Source organism: Nicrophorus vespilloides, unplaced genomic scaffold (assembly GCF_001412225.1).
Source record: "Nicrophorus vespilloides isolate i.1.1-1 unplaced genomic scaffold, Nicve_v1.0, whole genome shotgun sequence".
Taxonomy (NCBI): Eukaryota; Metazoa; Arthropoda; class Insecta; order Coleoptera; family Silphidae; genus Nicrophorus; species Nicrophorus vespilloides.
Genome location: NW_017097409.1, coordinates 31,617 through 42,993, shown reverse-complemented (window position 1 = coordinate 42,993; position 11,377 = coordinate 31,617). Strand labels below are relative to the sequence as shown.

At 36.4% G+C, this 11,377-nt stretch overlaps 1 protein-coding gene across 1 annotated transcript; it reads left to right on the top strand.

The window, feature by feature from the left end:
* The first annotated feature begins 211 nt into the window (after positions 1–211).
* Positions 212–1,805, top strand: LOC108560013 (fork head domain-containing protein crocodile-like). Its single transcript, XM_017917427.1, has one exon. The coding sequence runs from the start codon at positions 522–524 to the stop codon at positions 1,662–1,664; it is 1,143 nt and encodes a 380-aa protein (XP_017772916.1). The 5' UTR covers positions 212–521; the 3' UTR covers positions 1,665–1,805.
* The last annotated feature ends 9,572 nt before the right edge of the window (positions 1,806–11,377 follow it).

The following is an 11,377-nucleotide window of genomic DNA, read 5'->3' as shown; positions in this document are numbered from 1 at the left end:
GTGTGTTTGCTCGTCAGGGTTGGTGATGATGGTGGTGGGGGAAATAAGGTTTATATTTGGGACCGCTCGATGATCGTGATGAGGAATTGATCGGTCCGACCACGCCCAGCTCGACGCTCGATTGGCCATCTGGTAAAGTGGTGGGCGTGTTTTGCGGTCACCCCCCCACCGAAGCGACGGACGCGCAGCCCTCTTTAATTCGGCAGCTCATGGTTCCGTCTGTTTTCACTAGTAACATTGTGTCTCGGCGAGAAGCAACATACTCTGTTTTTACTTAATCTCTGTGTAAACCGGCCCTTGTTGTGTATCATAATATTAAGTGAGCTAAACTTGTTTTCGGAAGATCGATTGGAATGAAAGCACATAAGTAGAGAGAGCGTGTGTAAAATTCCGCCAATTTGTTTGCTTGTGTTATCTTTCCACCACCTACACCTACAATCCATCCATCTATACACATACACCTCTCACTCTTCCGGGCGCGCGACGGAACAACTTCTCGCTGAAGAAGGTAGACAGGAAAGATGCACTCGATCTTCGGCGAACACCAGAACGCCTATTACAGACATGCGACGGCAGGAGGTGGATATGCAGCAGCTGCAGCTGCAGCCGCCTCTGCAGCAACCCCAAATCCGTATGCCTACGAACAGTACTCTAGGTACGGATACGCAGCCTGGCCTCATCAACAGCACCAGCTGTCAGCAGCTAAAGACATGGTGAAGCCTCCGTACTCGTACATAGCGTTAATCGCGATGGCCATCCAGAACGCTCAGGACAAGAAGATCACGTTGAACGGCATCTACCAGTTCATCATGGAGCGATTCCCGTACTACAGGGAGAACAAGCAAGGCTGGCAGAACTCGATCAGGCATAATCTCAGTTTGAACGAGTGCTTCGTGAAGGTGCCCAGGGACGATAAGAAACCGGGCAAGGGTAGTTACTGGACTCTCGACCCGGACAGCTACAACATGTTCGACAATGGATCTTACTTGAGGAGGCGGAGGAGGTTCAAGAAGAAGGACGCTCTGAGGGAGAAGGAGGAAGCGATCAAGAGGCAGGTGGTGCAGGGATCAGATCAGACACTGATCAAAAGGGACTCTTCGGATAAATTGGAAGATAGCAAGGCAAAGCTCGATCTGAAGCCGAAGCGTGAGCCGAGCGAGGTTCTGAGCCAGTGCATGAGCAAGTACCATCAGCATCATCATCACAATCACAATCAGCAGGATAGCAAGTCGGTGATCGTTCATCAGGATCACCATGTTCTCGGCGACGTCGCCGCTTCTCTTCAGGCGATGGACACCTCTGCCGCCTTCAGCGTGGACAGTTTGATGACTGCATCGAGGGGTGGAGGAGAGCAACCCCATCATCACAGCTACTCACCGAGATTGCACTCCTCCGGCGGCATGTATTCCTACTGCCCCAGCGCCGCCACCCCGCAGCAATACATCACCGCCTCCGCCGAGGAGGGCACACCTAGGTACAGCCCCTGGTACAGTCCGGAAACGTCCCCCGAGTCCGGATACAGGGAGAACATCTTCGAGACGGCCCCACCGCCACCAAGCTGTCAACTCTCCGGAGGATTTCGCCACGCCATCCCTCCATCACCGCCAAACTACAGACCACCCGCCGCCTACTACCAGCAGGACTGCATCGCCCAGAAATATTGATGAGAAAGAATACTCAAATCCAAAAGTGATCTACGATGGACGCGATGATCAAGACTGACGTGCAGAATATCCCACATTATCTATATCTTCTCTCAATCTCTTTCATCGTCTATCAATTAACTATCTTCTCTCTTTCTCATCACGAACAACAATTAATTATTATTATTATTATTATTTACTACTCTTAATATTTCTAGAATTTTAATTTTTTATGTGATAATTTTTATTGTAAATATATTTTAGAGTTTGTTATGTTCCTATTATTTGATATATTTAATATAACGGTTGCGACGAGCTGCATTTAAATGATGAATTACCATCGTGATTTTGATCTCTATAATCTTTCTATACAAACATATTAACCAATCCAATCCAATCCGACTCTCTCATTTCAGATTATGTACATACATTTCGGATCGTTTGTTAAACAACTTAGATGCAATTATTATTATATAAATATATATATATTATATGTACATTTAACAGACGAAGAACTTTAAGAAAAAGAAGAAGAAAAAAAAACACGAATTGATGCGCACGATATTATAAATATATTTATTCGACAAGAAGAAAAGTATACAATAAGAATGAAATAAATCTATGCGATACATTACAGAAACATTTCTTTCATTTTCCAATTACTTATCACAACCCAGTCTTCCTGACTAATTCATAATAGAAACAATTATATATTTCAAATTTGAAAAGGAAACTATAGAAAATATTATTTTATTACCTAATTTTTCTATGTTTAAAACCTTAATCTTATCAATTATATTTTATAATATATTTTCAATTAATTTGATTCAGTTTTAATTATATCAGATATAAATTATTTATACTAAATTGAGTTAGTCTAAACATAGAATTAATTAATAGGTGAAATCTATTTGCTCTAAACATTCGATTGAATTTAATATCGCGCTGCAACTAATAGTGTTTATTATTATAGTTGTGTACAATGCAGAAATCTATTGGTATATACAAACACGTTTTTATAGAATTTATAATCTGATGAAAATTCTTCGTACAAAAGCGAAGATAAAAGTAATAGAGAGATGCAATATTTACAAACGAATAAGAACCAATAAGATTTTGTTATAATCTTATATTTTTATCAAATAATGGATAGTAAGTTTTATTAGTTAAGGATTATCAAATGTTTCTACCAAATTCATATATTTACAAATTTATACAAAATCAGATAAACTTAATCTCGGATTACAGAGTGTAATAAAGATAAAGAAAATCTTTTTTGGAAACTGCAAATACCAACTAAATGTTTGCGATAAATTTATGTAATACAAAAAATTTAAAGTTGTAAATTGCCGATTACATTGAAATATCTAATCGACTGGTATTAACCAATTGAAGCAAACCAACAAAAAAGAAATAATCTCAAATGCAAATGAGCGATGATGAAATGGGGTAGCGACGGTGTATAATTACATAATAGCGTGTGTGGTGGCTGTGCGTTTGGTTCGTGTTGTTGTTTGCTGTTTGTTGCGCAAACACGGGGGCGTCGCATTCGCTTCGTTTTTGTTTCGTCCTTGTTGTAAATGCGAAATTAATCCAGAAGTCGTCGACGGTGGGGGCGGCGGCGGCGTCAGCGGCGTCTGATGCCGATGCTGCGGGGCGGAGAGGCGTCTTCGACGAATATCTTCTTCCCCTTTGAACCCGAGTGTTTTCTTAAAGTTAACCAGAGGCGAAGTTGCTTGCCTCTTCGGGTAAACAATAACAAGAGAACTGCTCAGAAGAGGGAGAGGAAGTTGGGGAGGGCAGACAATCTCTGCCGTCGTCTTCGGAGGCGAAAGCCGATGCCGAAGTTTGCGCAAACAGACATAGTCTTCTCTCTCTCTTGCTCTCTCGAAAATTAGCTGAATTATAAAACATCGCAAACCTCCTTCCTTCCTTGCATGCATTTTCCTCGATCCCCGGCATCATTATCCTTCCTTCCACCGGCCAACAATCTAAATGTATTTTCGTGGAACAATATAAATAGAGCTGACGACTTTTTTTAATGTTCCGTCTTTCTATTTCGTACATTTTTTTTATATTGTTTTCTATTTTTATTTAAAACATAGTTATGTATGTGACTTATAATGTTTCTATTCAGCAAAAAGCAAAAAGATTGTAATAACAAAAAATAATTATCATTTGGTTTGATAATTTAACAAATACAGTTACTTTACTTTTTTTTAAATTATAATTGAAATTCTCGAGATAACTCGTAGTTTCCGTTATTGCCTAGTACGCCAACTACGAGTTATCTCGTAGTTTCTTTACTTGTCATATTTATGCAACTACGAGGAAATTCGTAGTGTATTAGTTTAAATAAGAATAGTTAGCCTAAGGGAAGAACAAAAAAAATCAAGTTTGGTTTACATGAACAGAAAATTTATTAATTAAAGAATATGTTTATTGTTTGTTATAATCTTTAAAACAATCTTATACGCAGTACCGTGGTTGTCAACGTGTTAATTAAAGTTTAAAAAGATACATTTTTATAGATGAAAAAGCTGAAAATTAACAAAAATTATACTTGAACTCGGATTGTTTTTTGAATATTTTTTCTTTTCGATGCGTGCGTGTATTTTGTTTCAACGTACGCCACTGTTTTTGGTAGGAACAGCGAGAGAAAGAGATGATGCATGCGTGGGCGAGGGAGACGGGAATCTGGTGCCAGAGTGTCTGGCGAAACTTTTAGGGAAATCTAAAACATATGGACCGAATTTCGTCCTAAATGGTTTCCGCGCTGACAAATTAAGCGCATCGTCAAAGAACGAAAAATGATATGCGACGTTTCCCAGAAAAGACGTTCGGATTCCTCGTCCGTTTTGAAACCCGATCGTTCACCGCTGGACAGGAAGCCAAAACAGATGAAGAGCGAAGAAAAGAGGAGAGGATGATAGCCAACTAGGATGATGTTTTATTTTTTTTTTTTAATATTTTAAAGAAGAAGGGACTCCGAACAGATGTGGACTAGTAGATAAGGGATTCTTCCTTTCTTCCCACTTCTTTTTATACGAATTTCATAGATATTTTATTGAATGATGATGATGATGATTGGCAAAAAGAGAGAGAGCAAAACCTGTCGTCGGGTAAACATCTTTTGATTGACACCGGACATCGGGGGTGTACCTGTTTAAACGTTTCCTTTGTTCACGTGCGCTGCCAAAAGGACACAAGTCAAAACTTAATCCCTTAAACGTCCTGTGAGAGATAAATCCAGGGATTTCGCAGTCCATTGATCAAAAACATTTCAGTCATGCTTACTAAATATACTATACAATAAGCTCTGACTTGGGAGACGCCACACAATGGCATCAACGAAAATTCACACACTTCCTTACTTGTTAATAGTAAAGAAGAAAAAAAAAAGTAAATAGATTGCGTATTAATATTGAAAACATATCCAAAATCTGCTCCCCTTTATTAAACTTCTAGTTTTGTCTACTTTATTTACACTTTATATTAACTCAATTTAAAGAAAGAAATAAACATTTCTTGAATGCATTTTGATATAATTCAATACTTATATAATTCAATTATAGAAAATTCTTAATTGGTGAATTTCTTTCTTGTATATTATTTTCATAATCAAGTATTTGAGAATTTATTTTGAAACGATTTATCTAAATTTGTGGAAAGAATATGCACATGGAGATAAGATATTTTAAGGAGTTTCATGAATGAGAGTGTTTGTTTCTTTCAACAATTGTAAATAATGCAGATGAGGATTGCAATGTAAGCATTGCATTTTCCAAGGATTCAACGTATAATTTAATGAAGAAAAAAACAAGTAGTTTGTTAATCGCTTCTGTTGATAATTGCAGAAGCATTCGAATCAGCAGAATACACGATACGAAGATGTTGAATTTTTCCATTCCCAAAACCCTCCTCGTACAGTTTGTTTACTCTTCTGCATTCCTATTTCTTTCTCTCTATCGTTCCATCTCTTCTTATTTGATCTTTTCGTGTGTGTGTGGTGTAAATTTGATGCGGGTTGACATCGAGTGCAAGAGGGAACCCGCTAACTAATATTATGTGTGCGTGTTTTGGAAGTCTTTGCCAGACTGCTTGGCACCACACGGAGACAGGAAACGGCCAAAAAGGCACTCCCCAAAAACAGAGAAATATATGAAGAAGAACAAGGAGATAGAGAGATAAAGAGAGAGAGAAGCAGACGTCTTCTTCATCTTGCGCTCTCTGCCGAAACCCTCGTACATCATCGTTCTGTTTGGCCCCATAAAGTTTTAACTACTATAAATTACAGCCAGCAAACGAGATCATCATCAAACGAGATCCCCCGAAAAGAAGAAGAAGATGAGAGAAAAAAAAACGTGTATAAATCGAACGGGAACGGAATAACAGAGTGTCGGATTTCACCCATATATCCAGAAATACGGATATTTACACTAAATAGAAGCGACTCATTCATTCTTCAACTTATTTTTTTTTTGGTACGAAACATTACCAAATCCAATAGATTTAAACTTTTATTTATTTATTTTCTTTCTTCCAGTTAAGAACGGATAATCCAATTTGCACGGTTACAATTTTCGGGTTGAGCAAAAAGGGTTTATCGTAATTTTATACTAATCTTATTTACAATAATTGCATTGTGAAAATTGTTATAATTTTTAATATGTTCTTAAAATTAGTTGCTTATAATATAAATAAATTTCATAAATTAATAAATTTCTGCATTTTATTTTGTATTTTTTTTCCAATGATTCATATTTACTATGAATGTAAGAAAAAAATATTAGATTTATCTAATTAAACTTAATTTATGAACTATAATTAATTTCACTTGCATTACGAACTTGTGACTTATTTAGTTATGGAATGAAGTGATTCGTATATTTTCAAATGGAATTGAAACATGTAACGTTTTTTCTTTTCTTTCGGGATTCTATACGATTCTTGTACGTGTTGGTTGATGAGTATTGTAGTGGATGAATGATATTGGGTCGAGTCGTTGCGTTGCGTTTTTTCGTATGATGATTAATGGATTGGTTAATCATCGGAGAGGAAGTTTTGAAGGGTCCTCGAGTTGGACGATGATAATGGGGCGCGTAATTAATTGATTACTACTCCTCCGAGGGACGTCCGAAGCAATTAATAATTAATTATGTAAATTGTTTGTATTGTAAATGGAGAAGAAGCGAGGAATTTCTCGGCTGATTATACGACTCGAGTTTGTTGTTATTGTTGTTGCTGTTGCTGAAGGCAGCATATGCTGAAGAAGGGAAGATGAGACGACTATGAAGATGATGATGATGATGATGAAGACTGTATTGTGTTCGGATGCTCGATGGGATGGTGGTAACCTGTTGGGCGATGAGAAGAGAGATGGGGAAGTGACAGCCGGAACGTGAGTTGGAATGAACGGAGCGCATTATGTGATTTTTTGTCACATGGCCTCTTCTTCGACTCCTTATACATGCATATATATATATAATTTTTTTTTGCACCATCATCGTCCATCCCAAAAACGACCCAACAATCGGGCCCGTTATATATATTTATATGCCACCGGGAGAGATGGATGGAAAGAGAGAAAGATCTCATCCCATTTCGTAATCAAAACAACGACCATTGAATTTATGATCCAATTTGGGTGCTTCAAGAAAACACACACACACACACACCTTCCCAACCAAAACTTTCTTCGCTCAAGAGATCTCAGGATTTTTCTTTTATGAATGATTTCGTTATCCTCCAACACGTGTCTGCATTAATATTATTATTGTTGATAATATAGTTGCTTCATTGAATTTAATATAATTTTTTGATGCTAAATTCGAGGATTCGAGTCGTTTGGGGCATCTCGTTGGGTGCGTTCTGAGAGCGTGCGTTGAATTAAAAATAGCCGCATTGCAAAGGTGTAAGAAAAAAAGTTGGTTGTCTAAAAGGAATGATGGATGTCGCTAATGAGTTTTACCCGCACCCTCTCCTCCTCCTCCTCCACCTCCTCCACGAGGAAGAATGACTGCAGAGGAAAAAAGAGAATCGAGTAGTCGGTCTGTTTCCCAGCTGTATCTATTATGACTACACATGTCGAGCCAATAGGCCTATTTTTAAACAATAAAGAACACCGAGTGGACATGTGACTTATGCAATATGAACGCGGTTACAGCACTTTCCTATGCATTTCTTACTTGCTTCTAATATAAATACACTCGGTCCTCTTTTATGCGGTTCTTATTTCAAGAAGCATTTTTTTTAAATAACTATTTTAGGCCATTTTGACACGTTTTGATACAAATTGGCAAACCATTTCATCGAAAATGATGATAATTCTGAACGAGCATTCAAGTTTCAACTCGAGCTTCAGAATTGCATTTCTGGATATCAGGAATTGTACACAAAAATAGCAAAGCCATCGCAAAATTTAATCACTGATTACATTGTCAAAGGGAAAAAATCAACATGCGAAGTTGAGACTAATTTTACTTGTGAAGAATCATTATCTTCAGGACATAGATCTGATATGCTGACTATATCTTCTAGTGATGAAAGTGATTTCGAACCAGTTCGCAAATTATGCCGAACACTCTCATATAACGACGAAATTGTAAAGAAAAAAATGTGAAGAAAGATTAACTTTCATAAACATTTTCTGTATTTTTTTTTGTAAAATTTTTCCGTATAAATTTAGAAGGAAAATGTTAAGATTATATTTTTCTGAAATTTAATAAACTTGTCTATGATTGTTAACGTTTTCATAAAATTTTGAATAAACATTTCAGAAAGAATATAGTAAGACTAATTATTTTTCTGAAATTTAATTAACCCTTTTTTATGCGATTTTCGGTATATTGTAACTCATTGATTTAGTTTTATGCGGTTTTAAAAAAAATATAGAACGTATCCTTTATTTTTATACGTGTGTCTAGTCCTTTTTTGTGCGATTTATTTTTACGCATTTTCCTGTAGAACGTATCTACCGCATAAAAAGAGAACCAATCTATGTTCAATCTAAAACAAAGATTCAAATTTAAATTTATATCTTGTTTACTAAAATAAATGAAAATAATAATATGTAATTAAAATTTGTGAATTAAATTCATGAATAAAACTATTATTTTTGATATTGAGTTGAACATTCCAATAGAATTTTAATATATTTAATATTCTTAGAATGAAAAATTTCAATTTCAGCAATTCAAATGTTGCAAATGTGTAGGAAAAGTATATAATATATTTGAGGATTAATTAGTTTGATTTCTTTTTTCATAGATAATTTAATGTACGTGATTGAGTGTCGAATCTGCAAAGCTGTGGGTATTCAAAAAGAAAGAATACTCGAGGCGTGTGCTCCTGATTGCGAATGTTGGCCTCGCAGATTTATTATCGTGTTAAAGGTTCTTACATTTCATAATAAGACGAAGCCTTTTGCAATCGGATACATACGGTATTGTAAACACTCGAAAGATGTAGATGTAGAGAGAGAGCGCTTGCACGCAATTAACTTTCTGCAAAAGTTAATCTTTAATCCCGAAGATCTGCCAAAATCGGTTGTTGAGTACGTGAATATTTGGACTTGCCGTTCCTTAGCCTCCTTCTTCTCGTCCGAACCAGACGGACATGGACAAAAAAAAAATGTGCGCAGCATACTCTCGCTTGTACATCGCTTACGAAAGGGAGTGCGAAATGGATGGAGAGGAAAAAAAAGGAAGGATAAAAGTGAATGGAAATGAAAATGAGTGTGGAAGGTGTTATTGTTGGGGCCGAGCCCATCCACACCGGCCATTTAATGCCCAAGTGGCGAGGAGAGAGACACCTACGTGCGAATTATGTTAATGCCCCACGCCACACTTTCAAGTGCTTTCTTCCTCCTCTTTCTCTCTTTTCATTTCCAACGAATGTCCGAAGCACAATGCAAGAACCCCAACATCGACTGTACGTGCAATTTCAATGATACAAAATAATCGAGTTTTAATGAACACACCTCTTCATATTCTGAATCTATTTATTTTAAATAGTAATAATTGTAGGGATTTTAAATGATTTGGTAAATAAAACCGGTGATGTAATTAGGATCGGACGATTGGATGTTTCAACGATGCGGAATAGTGCGAAGAAGTAATGATATAAGTTTTGTTGGAAGTCGTCGTCTGGAAGATGGTGAGGATGATGTTGTTGTTGTTGGTGATGCAGATGGTTGCACGCGTATTCTGCTACATTTCCTCCACTTTGTGCGCGGTTAGCACACCTATCCTTCGTACGACTACTAACAGTGCGAACGCCAACTGCGGCCTCCACACATCAAAGCCCTCGTCTCGCTATAAATACACAAACGCCGCCTTTTTCTGATGATACTCTTCTTCTCCTCTCTCTTTGACGGATCGTTCCTTTTTGCGGCCGCTTTGATTGCCGCCCCGGACGTGCTTAATGTCTCAATTCCTCCTTTATTATTACCATCATCATCGTCCACCTCCAAACCGTATCCCATTCTCATCTATTTATATTTTCGCGATTCAAAATAACAGAAACAATTACATTTATTAACAATTCAAACATATTTGATACAGGAATATAAAAATTACTAAAAAATACAATTTTTTTTCACCCTCGAATCCATCCTTGCTTCGTTCATTTCCTTGTATACGCATACATTTTTTTTTTTGTTCGTCGGAGGAATCCAAACACATGTTCGAGGGTTGTATTAGATGGGAAGGGCGAGTTAAACGGCTCGTTTGTCATCATCAATGTAAGAAATTTTCAGCGAGGTGTCGCCTCGTTAACGGGACGCATCCTCCCGCAATTTTAATACTATTTATATCATCGACTCAAATACACACAAAAAAAAAACAACTAATGAAACGAAGATGAAAAAAGTCGCGTCACAGGAAGCCGACAATTCCCTAAATTTGGATAATTATTTTAATCCGAGTCCGAGTTTCAGTAAGAAATTGAGTTTTATTTCATTAATTCGAATAATCATGTATTGAAGCTATTAGTAATGAAGTTAAATATTTTAACTTATTCTTGGATCAAAAACGTCAAATTGCGTTGTTTATCAACTGACATTTAAAATGTCAGATTTGAAAGATATTATTTTGTTGAATCAATTTTATGTCAGATATAAATTATTTACTTATGTAACGACAAAATTAACTAAAATTTCGACACGACAAAAGAAATGTTTTGCACAACAGAAATAGTAGATTGCATAACAGAAATATTGATCGATATTTCGTAATTGTCAATCAGCTAACTTCAATCCTCTTTGTAAAAGTTGTATTAGAATTTAATAATTTTAGAAAATCAATATTATAAATTGACTATTGAAATGTTATTATGTAACACGATGTAAGATATAACACGATTTATTGTTACCAAAGATGTGTATTATGGATATATTTTAAATGAATAAATTTTCAAAAGTGAAACGCTTCTAATATTCCTCTTGAACTAAAAAAAAATAAGAATTAATTTGACAAAGTTGTAAAATATTGTGCTTTTGATGTACGAGGTTATTAACAAGGCAACAAACCGAAGAATCTTTCAGCCACTTCGAGCCGTGTATTTACATTAAAACGTGTTTACCTTTTGGTGTTTCAATGTCTTTCTCGTTTTTTCTTTTTATGTTCGTGGTGGCTTCAAAGCAAATTAATTAGGGGAATGATAAATCCTTGGTCGTGCGTATTAAATTTTTTTTTCACTCGTTCTCTCTCTTTCACTGAAATCTCTGATCGTTG

Excerpts from the sequence above, each read along its gene's own strand:
- LOC108560013 (XM_017917427.1), top strand. The coding sequence starts at position 522 with ATGCACTCGATCTTCGGCGAACACCAGAACGCCTATTACAGACATGCG.